General features: G+C 37.7%; 1 protein-coding gene across 3 annotated transcripts in view; it reads left to right on the top strand.

The window, feature by feature from the left end:
• RAB3GAP1 (RAB3 GTPase activating protein catalytic subunit 1) overlaps positions 1 to 20,533 on the top strand; it is a 115,532-nt gene that overhangs the window by 5,671 nt on the left and 89,328 nt on the right. For 2 of the 3 annotated variants that reach the window (XM_025856892.2, XM_073884645.1), the window contains exon 3: positions 152 to 227. The exons of the other annotated variant lie outside the window; for it this stretch is intronic. In XM_025856892.2, the coding sequence (XP_025712677.1) occupies positions 152 to 227 (76 nt within the window). The remainder of the gene's footprint in view (positions 1 to 151; positions 228 to 20,533) is intronic. 3 annotated transcript variants of the gene reach the window in all.

Below are 20,533 nucleotides of genomic sequence, written 5' to 3'. Positions count from 1 at the left end.
CCTGAGCTGAAGGCAGTTGCTTAACCAACTGAGCCACCCAGGCGCCCTAAAAAATACTGTTTTAAAGAAATTGTGTAAAAATAGTAAAAAAAAAGAGCTGTTACATGTTCAGAAAGGTTTTTTTTGTTGTTGTTTTTTTACTCCTCCCTAGGTTTATTTCCAAAGTTGAAGAAGTCTTAAATGATTGGAAGCTGATTGGAAACTCTTTGGGAAAGCCACTTGAAAAGGTCAGATCTATTTGCTGGTGTCTCTAAATAAGTATTTACTTTGAAACTTCTATTTTTAAGCCCTTTGCTGCATTTGGTACATTTGAATTAAATGTTTTTTTAAAGTTATGTATGATCTATGAACATAAAGTGGCATCTGAAAGAACTTGGATTTGAATCTGGCAAAAAACATATGTAAGACATTTGTGAACTGTTTTTAAATAAAATTTTACATGTATAATGTCATTCTTTGTGAGTGATTTTGTTTCTTCTGATGTTTACTTCTCTCTTGCTTTCTCCCTTAGAATGTTAGAAAATCTTTTTAGAAGTTTTTTAGTCAGAGAAACATTGCAATTACCAGCTTCATGATAGAGTATTTTGCTTAACTATTGAGGAGAAATCTTGGTCTTAACTGACTTGCTGTTATTAGCAGCTGTTTCACTCAAGTTTTGTATTTTACAGTACCACTAATAGATTTGTCCCCCCCACACCCTCTTTTTTCACTTTATGGAAGTTTTGAGGATATTTAAGAATGAAGAAATTATTCAAAATTGAGGTGGAACTTTAATTCTAATCTAAGATACTGCTGGATATTAAGATACTTAATTCTAATCTAAGGTAAACCATGCCCCAATGATTACTAAAGAATGTACTCTGAGAACAAACCTAGATTTTCTGTTTTGCACTAAAGGGAACTAATGATTTGATTTTAGGCTTATGCAGATGCTTCGTTTTGTTAGATAATTTTTTTGAAGTAAAATTGGTCATTTTTATTATAAATCTATTATTAACTACAGTTTATCCTCCTGTAAGGAGCTCTGAATTATTGCAAGGGTTTTTAAGCTTAATGGTGATGGTAACAATTTGAGATTATAAAAGCAAACGGATTTTCTTCTTTATTCATATGAATAAGAGCAGAAAAAGTAACACTACCTACAGAAATCGCACATCATTAAAAAAATCATTTAAAGATATGCTGAAATATAAATTGATTTTTTAAATATTTTTATGATTATATTTTTTAATAAAGAGAAAATATGAAGTTTTCAAACACAGATCATTCTTTCTACTTGAAACAAATACATAACAATTGATATAGATGACAGTAAAATTAAGGGCAAAACAAGGTGGCTATAACTGGAATGGGAAATGATTTGCAGCACCAAAAAGAGAGCTAAACTGAGTATTTGTGATCTCTGATGTTATTTATTTTCCTTAATACTTTGATTTATGCATATTTACTGAGTATCTGTTGTGTGCCATATATGAAGAAATAATGAACAAGACAGAATCCATGTTGTCATTGAACATAAATTCTGATGAGGGAGAGAAGTAATAAGTAAATAAGATTAAAGTTTTAGATGCTAAATTCAATTTTGGGATAAAAATTCGGTAATGTATTCAAAGTATGTAGCATACTGCCTGGCATGGGCTAAAGGAAGGCTAACTCTCTCCAACCCTTTTCTCCCTGTAGAAAGTGGTAAATAAGTGAGTTAGGGAAAACATGAATAGATTGCAAGGTGAGCTGTTAATTATGACGAATAAGATTAAGTGTAAAGGACGGATTATTGAGCATATAAAAGAAAGTTTAAATAGTGACTGAAGAGATTTTAATTCATGTGGAGGACAGTGATTACCAACTCTCTTCCTCCACTAATGAGGAATTAAGAGAAATTAAAAAACCTTTAATTATGAAAAATGTCAAACATTTGTAAAGTAGACAAAATAGTATGATTAACCCCCATGTGCCCATCACTCGGTTTTAACAGTGTTCTCCTATTTTCTTGTTTCAGTAGTACCTCTATCAATTCTCCACTCCCCACTAGATTTTTTAAATAGTTTTTTAAAATAAAATTTACACATATTTTAATGCACAAAACTGCTTAATTTTGACAAATGTTTATATCACTGTAACAACACTCCTCACTCAAGAAACTGAACATTGCTGTCCACTCCCAGAAAGGTCCCTAGCAGCCCTTTCCAGTTAATCCCAGTGCTCCTCACTCATGTTCCCCAGGCATCCTGCTGTTCTCTTTTTTTCATTCATTCATTCATTCATCCATTTATTTATTTATTTATTTATTTATAAAAAGGTTTTATATATTTAACTGACAGAGAGAGACAGAGAAAGAACACAAGCAGGGGGAGTGGGAGAGGGAGAAACAGGCTTCCCGCCAAGCAGGGAGCCCGATGCGGGGCTTGATCCCAGGACCCTGGGATCATGACCTGAGCTGAAGGCAGCCTCTTACCAGGTGCCCCTCTTTTTTTCTTTTAAATTAGAGATTACTTTTGCCTGGATCTTGAATTTTGTGATATGGCATCCTACAGTATATACACTCTTTGTGCCTGGTTTCTTTGTGGCTGCAAGAATCACTATTTCTTTTTATTGCTGAGTAGTACTCTGTTGTATGATATACTGCAGTTTGTTTCACTTGTTGACGGACATACTGGCTATGAATAAAGCAGAATATTCTTTTTTTTTTTTCTTAAAGATTTTATTTATTTGACAGACACAGCGAGAGGGAACACAAGCAGGGGGAGTGGGAGAGGGAGAAGCAGACTTCCTGCGGAACAGGGAGCCTGATGCGGGGCTCGATCCCAGGACTCTGGAATCATGACCTGAGCCGAAAGCAGACACTTAATGACTAAGCCACCCAGGCACCCCTAAAGCAGAATATTCTTGTATGAGGCCTTTGGAGACTTGTGTTTTTGTTTCTCTTAGATAAATACCCAGGAGTGAAATTACTGGATCATAGGATAGGTATATGCTTAACTTTAAGGAACTGCTAAAGCTTTTTATATCATTTTATTCACCTACCAGCAATACATATATGAGTGTTTGGGTGGCTTTACATTCTCACCAATTGCTTGTTTTCAGTCTTAAAAATTTTAGTCGTTCGAATGGGTATGTAGTTTGTGGAATTATTTGTATTTCTCATTCTGGTTTTCATTTTGTATTTCTGTGATGAATGTTAATATTAACCACTTTTCATGTGCTTATGAGCCATTTGTCTTTGTGGAATGTCTGTTCAAATTTTTTGTCCATGTTTTAAATTGGTTTGAATTTTTATTGAGTTTTAGGAGTCGTTTAGTTCTTTTATGTATTCTGCCTTTAAGTCTTTTCAGATAGTAGTTTTGTAGGTCATGAAGATATTCTTTTTATGTTTTCTTCTACAGGCTTTATCATTTTAGCCTTTAGGTCTGTGATCCATCTTGAACTAATATTTGTATATGGTTTGAATTGAGTTCAATGTTTACATAGGGATATCCTGTTCTAGAACCCTCTGTTCAAAACGCTTTTCTCCATTAAATTTGTCAGACAGTTGACATAGGGGATTACCTTCTGGAATCTGTATTGTTCCATTAATCTATTTGACTATACTATGTCAGTACCACATTGTATTGATTACTGTAGTTTAGGGTTTCCCAGCCTTGGCGTTATTAAAATTTTGGGCCAGATTGTTATGGGGCTGCCCCATGCAGTATAGAATATTTAGTAGTATCCCTAGCCTCTAACTACTAGATGCCAATAGCACTCTCCCAGTGATGACAACCAAAAATGTATCTAGACATTGCCACATGTCTTCTGAGGCAAAATTGCCCTCAGTTGAGAACTACTGAATAACTTTATACTAAGTCCTGAGGTTAATGTAAATTCTTTAGCTTTTGTTGTTTTCCCAAGATTGTTTTGTCTATTCTAGGTCCTTTATGTTTCCATTATGAATTTTAGAGTGAGCTTCTCAGTTTCTATAGAAAGGATTATGGTTATGCTGGAACTGATTGGGTTTGTGTTCAATTTATAGGATACTTTGGGGGAGAAGTGACATTTGGACAGTCTTGAAGCTTCCAATGATGAAAATGGCACATTGCTCCATTTATTTAAGTCTCAGTTTTTCTTGGCAGTGCTTTAAAGTTTTTGGTGGAGGTCTTGCATATCTTTTGTTAAATTTATTACTATTTTATATTGTATGTAGTTGTAAATGGAATTGTTTTTTAGTTTCATTTTTCATTTGTTTATTGCTAGCACATAGACATGCAATAAAATTTTGTATGTTGACTTTAAAAAGATTATTTGAGTATAGTTGACACACAATGTTATATTAGTTTTAGGTGTACACCATAATGATTTGATGAGTTTATACATTATACTATGCTCACACATGTAGCTATCATCTGTCATCATACAACCTATTACAGCTTGATTGACTATATTCCTTATGCTGTGCCTTTTATTCCCATGACTTATTCATTCCATACCTGGAAACCTGTGTCTCCCCTTCACCCATTTTGCCCATCTCCCCATCCACCTCCCCTCTGGCAACCATTAGTTTGTTCTCTGTATTTATAGGTTATATGTTGACTTTGTATCTTCAGACCTGGCTAAAGTAAAGATTCATAATCTTATTGTTAATTCTTTTGCATTTTCTATGTTCATAATCACGTTGCCTGCAAATAGGGACAGTTTTACTTCTTCTTCAATTTTTGTCCTTTTCTTATTGTTACCACACTAACCAGGCCTTTTTTTTTTTATTTTTTTAAATTAAACAGCTAGTGACCCCTGTCAGTTATGCACAGTTATGCACAGTGTTATCAGGGCAGTCTTTTTTGTTTGTTTGTTTGTTTTTCTAAGTAAGCTCTGTGCCAGACCTGGGCCTTGAATTCACGACCCTGAGATGAAGAGGCACGTCCTCTACTGACAAAGCCAGCCAGGTGCCTCTAACCAGGACTTTTAGTAACATGTTGAGAGCTGTTGAGAGTAGACATTCTTGCCTTCTCATTGTAAGGGGGGAAATGTTCAGTGGTTCAACATTGAGAACATTATAGGTTCTTCATAGGTGTCCTTTATAAGTTTGAGGGAATTCTTTTTATTTTTATTATGTTAGTCACCATACAGTACATCATTAGTTTTGATGTAGTGTTCCATGATTCATTGTTTGCATGTAACACCCATTGCTCCATGCAATATGTGCCCTCCTTAATACCCATCACTGGGCTAACCCATCCCCTCTAAAACCCTCAGTTTGTTTCTCGGAGTCCATGGTCTCTCATGGTTTGTCTCTCCCTCCGATTCCCCCCCTTCATTTTTCCCTTCCTTCTCCTAATGTGCTCCATGCTATTCCTTATGTTCCACAAATAAGTGAAACCATATGATAATTGACTTTCTGTGCTTGACTTATTTCACTTAGCATAATCTCCTCCAGTGCCATCCATGTTGATGTAGAAGTTGGGTATGCATCCTTTCTGATGGCTGAGTAATATTCCATTGTATATATGGACCACATCTTTATCCATTCATCTGTTGAAGGGCATCTCAGCTCTTTCCACTGTTTGGCTATTGTGGACATTGCTGCTATGAACATTGGGGCGCATATGGCCCTTCTTTTCACTGCATCTGTTTCTTTGGGGCAACTACCCAGTAGTGCAATTGCTGGGTCATAGGGTAGCTCTATTTTTAAATTTTTGAGGAACCTCCACACTGTTTTCCAAAGTGACTGTACCAACTTGCATTCCCACCAACAGTGTAAGAGGGTTGCCCTTTCTCCGTGACCTCTCCAACATTTGTTGTTTCTTGCCTTGTCAATTTTTGCCATTCTAACGGTGGTATCTCAGTGTGGTTTTGATTTGAGTTTCCCTGATGGCTAATAATGATGAACATTTTTTCATGTGTATGTTAGCCATTTGTATGTCTTCTTTTGAGAAGTATCTCTTCATGTCTTCTGCCCATTTTTTGACTTAATTGTTTTTTGGGTATTGAGTTTGAGAAGTTCTTTATAGATCTTGGATAACAGCCCTTTGTGTGTCATTGCAAATATCTTCTCCTATTCCGTGGGTTGCCTCTTTGTTTTGTTGACTGTTTCCTTTGCTGTGCAGAGCTTTTTATCTTGATGAAGTCCCAAAAGTTTATTTTCGCTTTTGTTTCCCTTGCCTTTGGAGACGTGTCTTGAAAGAAATTGCTGTGGCCAATGTCAAAGAGGTGATTTTGATGGATTCCTCTCTCACATTGAAGTCTTTCATGCATTTTGAGTTTATCTTTGTGTATGGTGTAAGAGAATGGTCGAGTTTCATTCTCTGTATAGCTGTCCAATTTTCGCAGCACCATTTATTGAAGAGACTGTCTTTTTTCCATTGCATATTTTTTCCTGCTTTGTCAAAGATTATTTGACCATAAGAGTTGAGGGTCCATATCTGGGCTCTCTCTTCTCTTCCATTGGTCTACGTATCTGTTTTTGTGCCAGTACCATGCTGTCTTGGTGATGCAACTTTGTAATATAGCTTGAAATCGGGCAACATGGTGCCCCCATCTTTGGTTTTCTTTTTCAACATTTCCTTGGCGATTCAGGGTCTTTTCTGATTCCATAAAATTTTAGGATTGTTTGTTCCAGCACTTTGAAAAATGCTATTGGTATTTTGATCAGGATAGCGTTGAAAGTATGGATTGCTCTGGGCAGCATAGGCATTTTAACAATGTTTATTCTTCTGATCCATGAGCATGGAATATTTTTCCATCTTTTTGTGTCTTCAGTTTCTTTCATGAATGTTGTGTAGTTCCTAGAGTATAGATCCTTTACCTCTTTGGTTAGGTTTATTCTGAGGTATCTTATGGTTTTTGGTGCTATTGTAAATGGAATCCATTCTCTAATTTCTCTTTCCACAGGTACATTGTTAATGTATAAGAAAGCAACTGATTTCTGTGCATTGATTTTGTATCCTGCGACATTACTGAATTGCTGTATGAATTCTTTGGGGTGGAGTCTTTTGGGTTTTCCACATAAAGTATCATGTCATCTGCAAAGAGAGAGAGTTTGACTTCTTTGCCAGTTTGAATAGCTTTTATTTCTTTTTGTTGTCTGATTGCTGTTGCTAGGACTTCTAGTACTGTGTTGAACAGTAGTGGTAAGAGTGGGCATCCTTGTTGTGTTCCATCAAGGAAATAGAAACAATTATCAGAAATTATTATCAACAACTATATCTTAATTAAGCAACTTGGAAGAAATGGATGCATTCCTGGAAACCTATAAACTGCCAAGACTGAAACAGGAAGAAATTGATAACCTGTATAGACCAGTAATGAGATTGAAGCAGTGATCAAAAACCTCCCCAAAAACAAGAGTCCAGGACCTGATGAATTCCCTGGGGAATTCTACCAAACATTCAAAGAAGAAATAATACCTATTCTCCTGAAGCTGTTTCAAAAAGGAGAAACAGAAGGAAAGCTTCCAGACTCATTCTGTGAGGCCAGCATTACCTTGATCCCTAAACCAGACAAAGACCCCATCAAAATGAGAATTTCAGACCAATATCCCTGATGAATATGGATGCCAAAATTCTCAACAAGATCCTGGCTAATAGGATCCAATAATACATTAAAAGGATCATCCACTATGACCAAGTGGGATTTATCCCTGGGATGCAAGGGTGGTTCAACATTTGCAAATCAATCACTGTGATAGAACACATTAATAAGAGGAGAGGGAAGAACCATATGTTCCTCTCAATTGATGCAGAAAAAGCATTTGACAAAATACAGCATCCTTTCCTGATTAAAACCCTTCAGAGTATAGGGATAGAGGGAACATTCCTCAATTTCATAAAATTCATCTATGAGAAACCCACTGAATATCATTCTCAATGGGGAAAAGCTGAGGGAATTCTTTTCTTAGTTTGCTGAGTTTTTTTTTAATCATAAATGAGTGTTTAATTTTTTGAAATCTTACTCTTTGTTGAAATAATCATGTGGCTTTTCCTTTCTGTTTTCTGAATGTGGTAAATCATGTTGACTCTTTTTTTTTTTATCGTGGCAAAATATATATAGGATTTACCATTAGGTGTAAAACTCAGTGGCATTAAGTACTTTGACTTGTTGAAGTTTTCATCATCCCAAACTGAAAACTTCATTCTCCTTAAGCAGTAACTTCCTCTTGCCTCCTCTAAGCCCCTGGTAACCATTGTCCTATTTATTTACTTTTATTTTTTTAAAGATTTTATTTATTTGAGAGAGAGAGCACATGAGTAGAGGGGAGGGGGAGAGGGAGAAGTAGACTCCCTGTTGAGCAGGGAGCCCAATGCAGGAGCTGATTCCAGGACCCCAGGATCATGACCTGAACCAAATGCAGACGCTTAACCAGCTGAGTCACCCAGGGGCCCACCACAATTCTATTTCTGTTTCTATGAATTTGAGTAGTCTAGGTATCGCATATAAGTGGGATCATAGAGTATTTGTCCTTTTGTGTCTGGCTTGTTACACTAAGCATAATTTCAAGGTTCATCCATGTTGTAGAATGTGTCAAAAATATTTTTATGATGGAATAATATTCCATTGTATGTATATATGACATTTTGTCAGTCCATTCATTCATCAGTTGGTGGACACTTGGGTTGTTTCTCCTTTTTGGCTATTATGAATTATATTATGAATAATGCTGCTGTGAATGTGGTTGTACGTATATCTTTTCAAGTCTCTGCTTGATAGTTTTTTAAATTTTTTGAGGAATTGCTGTACTCTTGGCTGTATGCAAATTCTTTTTTGTTTGTTTGAAGATACCTTTATTTTACATTGTTTCTGAAGGATAGTTTTGTTGAAGAATTCTGCCTTGACATTCATTCATTCATTCGTTCATTCCATTTCTTTAAAAATGTAGTTCTGTTTTTTCTTCTCTCAATAGTTTCTGATTAGAAGTTAGGTGTCATTCATATTTTTTTTTCTATTTTGATGTTTTACTCACTGGTTGGTTTTAAGCTTTTTTTTCTTCAGTTTTCTTTTTCAGTCATTTAACTATTATGTGCTTAGATGTATTTACTTGTCATTTTTCTTGCTTAGGTTTGTTAATATTGGATATGTAAACTTTTGTTTTTCACCAAACTAGGGAAATTTTGGCTGTTATTTCTTCAATACCTTTGCCCTATTCTCTACTCTTTTTCTGTGACTTAAGTTATATTTGAACTCTTAGTACTTTTCCATAGGTCTCTGAGGTTCTGCTGTCCTCATTTTTTTTTTCCCCTCTCTCCTAATTTCTCTTGGTTTTTTTTTTTAGTTCATTTACTTTCTTCTGCTCTCTGATTTGCTATTAAGCTCATTTGATATATTTCGCAATTTAGTTATTGTGCTTTTTAGGTCTAGAGTTTCCATTTGGTTCTTTTCATAATTTCCAATTCTCTGAGGTTCCTCATCTCTAAATTTATTTTGAAAATATTTCCCTTTAGTCTTTGAGCATATTTATTATAGCTAATCTAAAGTCAGTTGCTACATACAGGCCTTTTTGGGGTTGGTTTCTATTGACTGTATTCTTTTGAGTATAGGTCATATTTTCCTGTTTCTTTTTTTTTTCTTCTTTTTTTCTTTTAGTTTGTCTCATGCATGTGCATATCTAGTAATTTCTTAATTATATGCTTGAATTTTGCATGAAATGTAGAAGACTATATTCTGCCGTGTTCCTCTGAAGAGCGATTTTTTTGTTTTAGCAAGCAGTTCATTTGCACTAAAACTCCACTCTCTTCTCATTGGTGACAGCACTGAAAAAAAAATTTCTTTTTTGGAGCCCTGTGCGGGGCCCAAACCCATGACCCCAAGGTCAACCCCTGAGCTGAAATCAAGAGTTGGACGCTTAACCGACTGAGCCACCCAGGCACTCCTGAAATCTTTTCTTTTAGTTTCTTTCTTTGTCACTGTACTGTGGAGTCTCCACTGTTCATGCCAGGTTTAACAGTAACCAAAAATTTGGGGCAGAGTTTATATATAGATTGAGAGCTACCCCCTATGGGTTTCTTCCCTTCCATAATTTATCTTTGAAGTTTGTCCTCTGTTGCCTGAATTCAGTAAAGCTCCATCATTCTGCAACCCTGAGTTAAGCACAGGATAGAGTTGCCCTTGGACCAGCAATTCTCATGGTGTGTGGCCTGAGGACCCCTGTTGGTCTCAGAGACCCTTTCATGGGTTGAGAAGGCCCGGCCTTTTCTAACTACATTATGTATTTGAGGCCAGTTTTTTTCATATACTTCAGTCAGAACAATGGATTGCAAAGATTGAAGGTAACGAGAATCTAAATGTCTTTTTTAAACTATACAATAGAGATTTACAAAATGTAAAACAGTGCCACCCCCCTCATTCATATTTTTGGTTGTTCCTGAAAATATTGGTAGAACATTAACATGTAATAAGTTATCATTTTTATTTTATTATTTATTTTTTAAAGATTTTATTTATTGGGTGCCTGAGCGGCTCAGTTAGTTAAGTGGCTGCCTTCGGCTCAGGTCATGATCCCGGGGTCCTGGGATCGAGCGCCGCATTGGGCTCCCTACTCAGTAGGGAGCCTGCTTCTTCCTCTCCCTCTGCTACTACTCCTGCTTGTATTCTCTCTCTGGCAAATAGATAAATAAAATCTTTTAAAAAAGAAGATTTTATTTATTTGCCAGAGAGAGAGAGAGGGTGGGGGAGTGGCAGGCAGAGGGAGAAGCAGGCTCCCCAGTAAGCAAGGAGCCTGATGCGGAACTCGATACCAGGACCCTGAGATCTTGAACCGAGCCGAAGGCAGACACTTAACCATCTGAACTGCCCAGGTGCCCCAAATTATCATTTTTAAATGAATTTAAAAATTTATAATTTTTTCTTTTTATTTTCTAGTATGGGTTCCTCAGTAATTTTTAAAAGTAAAGAGCAAAGGAGTCCTGAGGCAAAAAATTTTGAGAACTGCTATCTTAGACAAAAAGATACAGACATGCAAATCTCATCAGATAAAATTCCTTTTCTTCATGGACACCCTGGTTTTTGCCTCCATTTGGTTACTCTTCAGAGCCTTGAAAAATTGAATTGTTTTTGCCCAGATTTTATAATTTTTATCTGAAGGATGGTTAATCTGACCAAGCTACTTTACCATAACAGACCCTGAAGTGCTGGGAAATGATTTTAAGAGAGGAGGAAATGGCAGTTACTGAGCATCAGTTAGGGTGCCATGTAATATAATAGGGATTGTGTCTGTTAATTTACTTAATCTTAATTCTTAGGCAGATTTTAATGGGTAAGTGTTACCCATTTTATGGACAAGAAATAAGACTTTCATGTTGTTTCTATTTTACTCTGCCTTTTTTGGTTTAGAGATTTAAGTAAATGTAAACTTGGGCAGAGGAAGTATTAGACAAAGTTTTTAAAGTAGATTTTGGAATTTTAGTGTCTTGGGCTTAATAAAATAGTTAAAAGTCTTGGTGGTATGAGTGTGATCTTGCTTGAAGGCAGGGGATTGATAGAAATGACCTTTTAAATTCTTTTTAGCCTTGTAATTTTATGATTCTATGTAGCCAGCAGAAATTGTAAGTACTTATTTTGAGATGTTAAGTTTTAAGTGTAGCATGATCTGGTAATTGAACTGTTAGTAACTGATTCTTACCTCACTAAAAATTTATGGAAGAAGAATCATTACTTTAGAATATTAAAAGAAGAATAGTGAATATAATAGTATTGAAATGAGTTCAGATTTTTCATACGCACTTAGTAGATTGGAATGACACTTCAGTACTTAAAGTTCACATAGCAAATATAAAATAAATTTGAATTATAGGTCTTCTCTTGTGTGAGAAACTTCCCAAACTAAGTTATAACAATAGATCAAACTTGAGGCTGATAGAAACATTATGAACAGTTTAGATTCCTTTATTTGCATTCTTGCAGAACATTTAAATGTTTTATGGATTAGAGTGGAGACTTTTTTAAAGACAAAGTTTTTGGAAATTAGACAGTGGAGGGTCAGTCAATGATGAGAATAGTGTTTCTGAAATGAAGTAAATCAAAATGAAAGCAACATATAGCCTATAAGCATGCCTGTAATGTTTTTAGGAATAGGATTATTTAAGGTAAGGTTTATAGTCCTTTTTCCCCCTCCATTTTTATTTTTCTTTTCAATAATAACCATACTATATGTAACTTTTCTGAAATTATACAGAAGGAAAAAATGAGCATTTTATCATATTTCCTGTTCTTTCAAATTGAAAGTTTTTGGAGTTCTTTGTTTTGTTAAAGTTTTTATTGTAATATAAAATGTCTAACTGAGTGATGAAGAGTCTGGGCTCTGTACTGCTGGTGTTGAAAATCTAGTTTTATTTTTCTTTCAAGATTTTATTTATTTATTTGAGAGAGAGAGAGAGAGAGAAACAGCATGAGAGGGAAGAGGGTCAGAGGGAGAACCAGGCTCCCCGCTGAGCCGGGAGCCGGATGTGGGACTTGATCCCGGGACTCCGGGATCATGACCTGACCTGAAATCAGTCACTTAACCAACTGAGCCACTTAGGCACCCCAAAAATCTAGTTCTGTTGCTTACTGTAACCCCGTGTGGCACTGTGCCATCTCAGTTAGCATTAGCTGCCCCTGCTGCTGTTGCTGCTGCACCTCTCTCAGAAGTATGCACCAGAGGCTTTCAAATGGTAGTTGCTTAAGCAGAGTAGAATATAAACACATAGAATTACTTAACACTTTTTTGCGGTAAAATTGATTCATTGATTCCTTAGAGCTCCTAGAAGTTAAAAATTTATCATCCAGCTGGGGAGAAGTTTTATGTAATATATTCTGGCTGAAAAAACTCAGGTTTAATCTGAGAGACATTAGAGGTGTCTTCAGATGTTTTTAGTTCTGTTATTTCCTAATTCTTTCTTTTGTAGATTTTAAAAAGATTTTTTGCTTGCCATTGAGTTATAGCACAACATTCTTGCAGTGTGAAGTAAAATTTTCAGTGTACATCATGAATTACATTTTGAACTTTAGTTTGGTGTAGGGCCTATGTCATTGTTTAAACAAGTACTGTGTAAACAAATGAGAAGCTCATCTCTACAGATGGAGAGGTCAGATCAAGAGATAAAATGCTTGGGCTTAAATTACAAGCCACGCTGACTTAGAGGAGTTTTAAGTTCTGGCTGTGGAGGTAGGCCCAAACTCCTATTAGAGCTGAGTGCCCGAGGTGGCGGTAAAGAGTACTTGTTGCCTGTAAAGCAGACTTATTTGTGTCAACCAATATGTCTTATGCATACTTAAATCTACTGGGTAGTTCTTTTCTCTAAGGATTAGCCTGTTGTATTTGTTATGATTCACTTGTAGTTGGCTGTGTCCCCTTTTCTTAGGATCTCTTACTGTTAGAGTTCTTAGGTAGTTGAATGTTCTCTGGATGAATTGTGGCTCTTTATTGATTCAAGAGGGACTCGTCAAATTCCCCTTTGTTTCTGAATTTCTTTTGTTAGGGTTTTTAATAATCCTCTGGAACTAAAGTCAAAGTTCCATGTAGAAGAGCTTCTGGACTGAGCCTTAGTGCTTTTAGTGGAATGATCCTGATCCAGGCTGAGGGCCAGCCAGGCTACCTGTGAAGAGTGGAAGGTTATAGATTGTGTTTGTGTGAGATTAGATGTCATTTTTTTTATTAATTTCAAGTTGTCATGGCCAGTATCCATGACTGTATAATAAATACACTGAACTGGAAACTTTGCCATGGAACATTCATTACTATTGCAAACCGTATCACATACTTCTATCCATTTCACAACAAATTCCTCAAATGTAAGTTAATCTCCTTTTTACAAAATACATGGAGAATGCAATGTCAGCTTTCTAGATTAAATATGTTCTTTCATGTTTTTGCTGTCTTTTAGTTATTATTTGGAATCATCAGCTATCTGTTGGAATTGAGTTCTCTAGTAGTTCCCCCTTATCCATGGGGGGATATGTTACAAAAATGCCTCTGGATGCGTGAAACCACAGATACTGCTGAATCCTATAGATATTTTTTTGTATATGTACGTACGTATGATAAAGTTTAATTTGTGAAGTAGGCACAGTAAGAGATTAACAACTGATAATAAAACAGAATAATTATAACTATGCTGTAATAAAAGTTATGTAAAAGTCTCTCATTGTATTGTGCTCATCTGTTTTTTTTCCTCCTTGTGATGATGTGAGATGATAAAATGCCTACATGATGAGATGAAGTGAAGTGAATGACATAGGCATCATGATACAGTGTTAGTCTACTACTGATTTTCTGACCATATGTCAGAAGGAGGATCATCCACTTCTGGATTGACATTGACTGTGGTTTTCTGAAACCGTTGAAAGCGAAATTGCGGGTGAGGGTTGACTACTGTTCTAGGTGTTTATTTGCATGCTACTTTGCCAGCATACTGGCATATTTGTTTTGTTTTAGGAAAACAACTTGTTTTAGAGTCACCTTTGACTAGAGAAACACTTGATTTGTTTTATTCCATAAATGGATGAAATATTCACTGAGTTTTATTTTTCAAAGATTTATTTATTTTAGAGAGAGAGAGAGCTAGCACATGCATGAGTGAGAACAGGGGAAGGGGCAGAGGGAGAGGGAGAGAAGCCCCAGGCAGACTCCCTGCCAAGCGCGGAGCTGGCTGTGGGGCTCCATCACAGGACCCTGAGATTGTGACCTGAGCAGAAACCAAGAGCCAGCTGCTTAATCAACTGATCCACCCATGCACCCCCTCTTTATTTATTTATTTATTTTTAATTTTATTATGTTAGTCACCATAAAATACACCATTAGTTTTTGATGTGGTGATCCACAATCCATTGTTTTCATATAACACCCAGTGCTCCATGCAGTACGTGCCCTCCTTAATACCCATCACCAGGCTAACCAATCCCCCCTCCCCCCTGCCCTCTAAAATCCTATTTGTTTCTCAGAGTCCATAGTCTCTCATGGTTCATCTCTCCCTCTGATTCCACCCCCCTCATTTTTCCCTTCTAATGTCCTCCATGCTATTCCTTATGTTCCACAAAGAAGTGAAACCATATGATAATTGACTTTCTCTGCTTGACTTATTTCACTTAGCATAATCTCCTCCAGTCCCATCCATGTTGATGTAGAAGTTGGGTATTCATCCTTTCTGATGGCTGAGTAATATTCCATTGTATATATGGACCACATCTTCTTTATGCCATTCATCTGTTGAAGGGCATCTCAGCTCTTTCCACAGTTTGGCTATTGCGGACATTGATGCTATGAACTTTGGGGCACATATGGCCCTTCTTTTCACTACATCTGTGTCTTTGGGGTAAATACCCAGGAGTGCAATTGCTGGGTCATAGGGTAGCTCTATTTTTAAATTTTTAAATTTTTGAGGAACCTCCACACTGTTTTCCAAAGTGGCTGTACCAACTTGCTTTCCTACCAACAGTGTAAGAGGGTTGCCCTTTCTCCGCAACCTCTCCAACATTTGTTGTTTCTTTCCCTATCCATTTTTGCCATTCTAATGGGTGTAAGGTGGTATCTCAATGTGGTTTTGATTTGAATTTCCCTGATGGCTAATGATGATGAACATTTTTTCATGTGTCTGTTAGCCATTTGTATGTCTTCTTCAGAGAAGTGTCTTTTCATATCGTCTGCCCACTTTTTGACTTGATTATTTGTTTTTGGGTGTTGAGTTTGAGAAGTTCTTTATAGATCTTGGATACCAGCCCTTTATCTGTAGTGTCATTTGCAAATATCTTCTCCCATTCTGTGGGTTGCCTCTTTGTTTTGTTGACTGTTTCCTTTGCTGTGTAGAAGCTTTTTATCTTGATGAAGTCTCAAAAGTTCATTTTTGGTTTTGTTTCATTAGCTTTTGGAGATGTATCTTGAAAGAAGTTCCTGTGAGCGATGTCAAAGAGGTTACTGCCTATGTTCTCCTCTAGGATTTTGATGGATTCCTGTCTCACATTGAGGTCTTTCATCCACTTTTGAGTTTATCTTTGTGAATGGTGTTAGAGAATGGTCGAGTTTCATTCTTCTGCATGTGGCTGTCCAATTTTCCCAGCACCACTGATTGAAGAGACTTTGTTCCATTGCATGTTTTTTCCTGCTTTGTCAAAGATTATTTGACCATAGAGTTGAGGGTCCATATCTGGGTTCTCTGTTCTCTTCCATTGGTCTATATGTCTGTTTTTGTGCCAGTACCATGCTGTCTTGGTGATCACAGCTTTGTAATATAGCTTGAAATCAGGCAACGTGATACCCCCAGCTTTGTTTTTCTTTTTCAACATTTCCTTGGCGATTCGGGGACTTTTCTGATTCTATATAAATTTTAAGATTGTTTGTTCCAGCACTTTGAAAAATGTCATTGGAATTTTGATCGGGATGGCATTGAAGGTATAGATTGCTCTGGGTAGCATAGACATTTTAACAGTGTTTATTCTTCCGATCCACGAGCATGGAATGTTTTTCCATCTTTTTGTGTCTTCTTCAATTTCTTTCATAAGTGTTCTGTAGTTCCTAGAGTATAGATCCTTTACCTCTTTGGTTAGGTTTATTCCGAGGTATCTTACGGTTTTTGGTGCTATTATAAATGGAATCGTTTCTCTAATTTCTCTTTCTACAGTTGCGTTGTTAGCATATAAGAAAGCAGCTGATTTCTGTGCATTGATTTTGTATCCTGCCACATTACTGAATTGCTAAGTTTTAGTAATTTGGGGGTGGAGTCTTTTCGGTTTTCCACATGAAGTATCATGTCATCTGTGAAAAGAGAGTTTGACTTATTCTTTGCCAATTTGAATAGCTTTTATTTCTTTTTGTTGTCTGATTGCTGTTGCTAGGACTTCTAGTACTATGTTGAACAATAGTGGTGAGAGTGGGCATCCTTGACATGTTCCTGATCTTAAGGGAAAGGCTCTCAGCTTTTCCCCATTGAGGAGGATATTCGCTGTGGGTTTTTCATAGATGGATTTTATGAACTTGAAGAATATTCCCTCTATCCCTATACTCTGAAGAGTTTTAATCAGGAAAGGATGCTGTATTTTGTCAAATGCTTTTTCTGCATCAATTGTCTCTCCTCTTATTAATGTGTTCTATCACATTGATTTGCGAATGTTGAACCACCCTTGCATCCCGGGGATAAATCCCACTTGGTCATGGTGTATGATCCTTTTAATGTATTGTTGGATCCTATTAGCTAGGATTTTGTTGAGGATTTTGGAATCCATATTCATCAGGGATATTGGTCTGAAATTCTCCTTTTTGATGGGGTCTTTGCCTGGTTTGGGGATTAAGGTAATGCTGGCCTCATAGAATGAGTTTGGAAGTTTTCCTTCTGTTTCTATTTTTTGAAACAGCTTCAGGAGAATAGGTATTATTTCTTCTTTGAATGTTTGGTAGAATTCCCCAGGGAATCCATCAGGCCCTGGACTCTGTTTTTTGGGAGGTTTTTGATCACTGCTTCAATCTCGTTACTGGTTATTGGCCTATTCAGGTTGTCAGTTTCTTCCTGTTTCAGTCTTGGCAGCTTATAGGTTTCCAGGAGGGCTTCCATTTCATCTAGATTGTTCAGTCTATTGGCATATAGTTGTTGATAGTAATTTCTAATGTTTCTATTTCCTTGGTGTTAGTCGTGATCTCTCCCCTTTCATTCATAATTTTATTAATTTGAGTCCTTTCTCTTTTCTTTTGGATAAGTGTGGCCAGTGGTTTATCGATCTTATTAATTCTTTCAAAGAACCAACTTCTAGTTTCATTGATCTGTGTTTCTGGTTTCTAATTCATTGATCTGTGCTTTAATTTTAATTATTTTCTAATGTGTGGCTTCGGCATCGTTTGTTGCTTTTTCTCTAGTTCTTTAAGGTGTAGAGTTAGTTGGTGAATTCGGGATTTTTCTATTTTTTTGAGTGAGGCTTGGATAGCTATGTATTTCCCCCTTAGGACCACTTTTGCAGTATCCCATAGGTTTTGGACCGATGTGTTTTCGTTCTCATTGATTTCCATGAGTTGTTTAAGTTCTTCTTTGATTTCCTGGTTGACCCAAACATTCTTGAGCAGAGTGGTCTTTAGCTTCCAAGTGTTTGAATTTCTGCCAAGTTTTTTCTTGTGATTAAGTTCCAGTTTTAAAGCATTGTGGTCTGAGAATATGCAGGAAATAATCTCAGTCTTTTGGTATTGGTTGAGACCTGATTTGTGACCCAGTATGTGGTCTACTCTGGAGAAAGTTCCATGTGCACTCGAGAAGAATGAGTATTCTGTCGTTTTAGGGTGGAATGTTCTGTAAATATCTATGAGGTCCATCTGGTCCAATGTATCATTCAAAGCTCTTGTTTCCTTGTTGATTTTCTGCTGAGATGATCTGTCCATTGCTGAAAGTGGAGTATTGAGGTCTCCTACAATTAACGTATTGTTATCAATATGACTCTTTATTTTGGTTAACAGTTGGCTTATGTAGATGGCTGCTCCCATGTTGGGGGCATAGATATTTACGATTGTTAGATCTTCTTGTTGGGTAGACCCTTTAAGAATGATATAGTGTCCTTCTGTGTCTCTAATTACAGACTTTAGTTTAAAATCTAATTTGTCTGATATAAGAATTGCTACCCCAGCTTTCTTTTGAGGTCCACTGGCATGGAAGATGGATCTCTATCCCTTCACTTTCAGTCTGGATGTATCTTTAGGTCAAAATGAGTTTGTTGTAGGCAGCATGTGGATGGGTCCTGTCTTTTTATCCAGTCTGCAGCCCTGTGCCGTTTTGTGGGAGCATTTAGGCCATTCACGTTGAGAGTGATTATTGAAAGATATGAATTAATTGTCATCATGTTGCCTGTGAAGACGTTGTTTTTATAGATTGTCCCTGTAAATTTCTGTTGTATATCACTCTTGGGGTCTTTCTCGTTTTATAGAACCCCCCCGCTTATTATTTCTTGCAGGGCCGTCTTAGTGGTCACATATTCTTTCAGTTTCTGCCGGTCGTGGAAGCTCTGCATGTCTCCATCCATTCTAAATGAAAGTCTTGCCGGATAAAGTATTCTTGGCTGCATGTTCTTCTCATTTAGTACCCTGAATATGTCTTGCCAGGCCTTTCTGGCTTGCCAGGTCTCTGTGGATAGGTCTGACGTTATTCTGATGTTCCTCCCTCTGTACGTAAGGAATCTCTTCCCCTAACTGCCCTTAAGATGGTTTCTTTGGTTCTAAGATTTGCAAGTTTTACTATTACATGCCGGGGTGTTGGCCTGTTTTCCGTGATCTTTGGAGGGGTCCTCTCTCCCTCTAGGACGCGAATGTTTGTTTCATTCCCCAGATTAGGGAAGTTCTCAGCTACAATTTGCTCAAATGCATCTTCTAGTCCTCTCTCTCTCTCCACTCCCTCCGGGATTCCAGTTATTCTGACATTGGAACGCTTCATGGTGTCGCTTATTTCTCTGATTCTATTTTCATGGATTCTGAGTTGTTTTTCCCTGGCCTCCTCTTTTCCCTTTTTCTCTATTATATTGTCTTCCAGGTCGCTTATTTGTTCTGCCTCAGTTACCCTAGCTGTTAGATTATCTAGATTGGATTGGATCTCATTGATAGCATTTTTAAGTTCTGCCAATTCAGCTTTCATTTCTGCCTTTAGAGACTCTACGTTGCCATTAATCGATTTCTCCATTCTAGCCATTGTCTTCACAATGGCTAGCCTGATTTCCATCTCCGACATCTTGGTTATATCTGCATCCATTTGTAAATCAGTGGCATAAGTCATAATCTCTGAGTCTTTTCTATTTTGGGGGTTCCTCCTCCTAGTCATTCTGTTGATGGGTGGTTGAGGGAATGTATAGAGTCCAAATTATTGACCAGAACCCAAGCAAGATGCACCTGTTTTCTAGGGACCTTAGGGTTGCTGGCCTCTTGTTTTCCCAGCCTGTCTTCTGGTGGAGGGGCCTGCCATGCTGTTACTCAGGCCACCCTGTTTGGGCGGAGTTGCCCTGCCCCCTGTGGTGGGGGATGGGCTCAGCAGGAATCAGTTTTGGGGGCTTTTGTTCTCTGGCGGCTTTCCCTGGGGGCTTTCCCGTCTCTTCCGTGAGTCAGAGCAGAAGAGACCGTTTCCCACCCTCTGCGTCAGAGCAGAGAGATCACAGTCTATTCTTCAGTGAGCTCTCCAGGCCACACTGTCTCTGTTTCTGTCTGTGCTGTTATAAACTGCAGAGTCCTGGGTTGTGCGCCCCTCCGCAGCACCCCAGTCCTGCCTCCAGGTCGCAGCACATCTCTGCTCTTTGTGTTCTAAAACAGCTGGCCGCCCCCAGTTCGCAGGCGCGACCCCTCTGCTCTGTTTCCGTCCGGGGGGCTGCCCTAAAGTCCTTTCCCCGCCGCTACCGGTCTGCGAATTTGTGGCCCGTCCCCAGCGCGCGAGGCTGTCGCTTACCAGCGATGCAGGATCCCCAAGGCCAAGCTCCCTCCCGCTGCCATTTATCCTCCAATATCTGCCCGCGGAATCAGGGCTCCCCGCTTTGTACCTCCAAACCAACCGCCTGTGATCTTCTGTTTGTAGAGATCCAGATCTTCTTACATCTCAGGCTGGTTTCATGGGTACTCAGAGTGGTCTGGTAGCTATCCAGCTCAGTT

Source organism: Callorhinus ursinus, unplaced genomic scaffold (genome assembly GCF_003265705.2).
Source record: "Callorhinus ursinus isolate GAN/ISIS: 27379988/994484 unplaced genomic scaffold, GSC_fseal_2.0 scaffold2, whole genome shotgun sequence".
NCBI classification, from domain to species: domain Eukaryota; kingdom Metazoa; phylum Chordata; class Mammalia; order Carnivora; family Otariidae; genus Callorhinus; species Callorhinus ursinus.
Note: the sequence above shows the minus strand (reverse complement) of the source record. Positions and strands in the feature narration are given on the sequence as shown.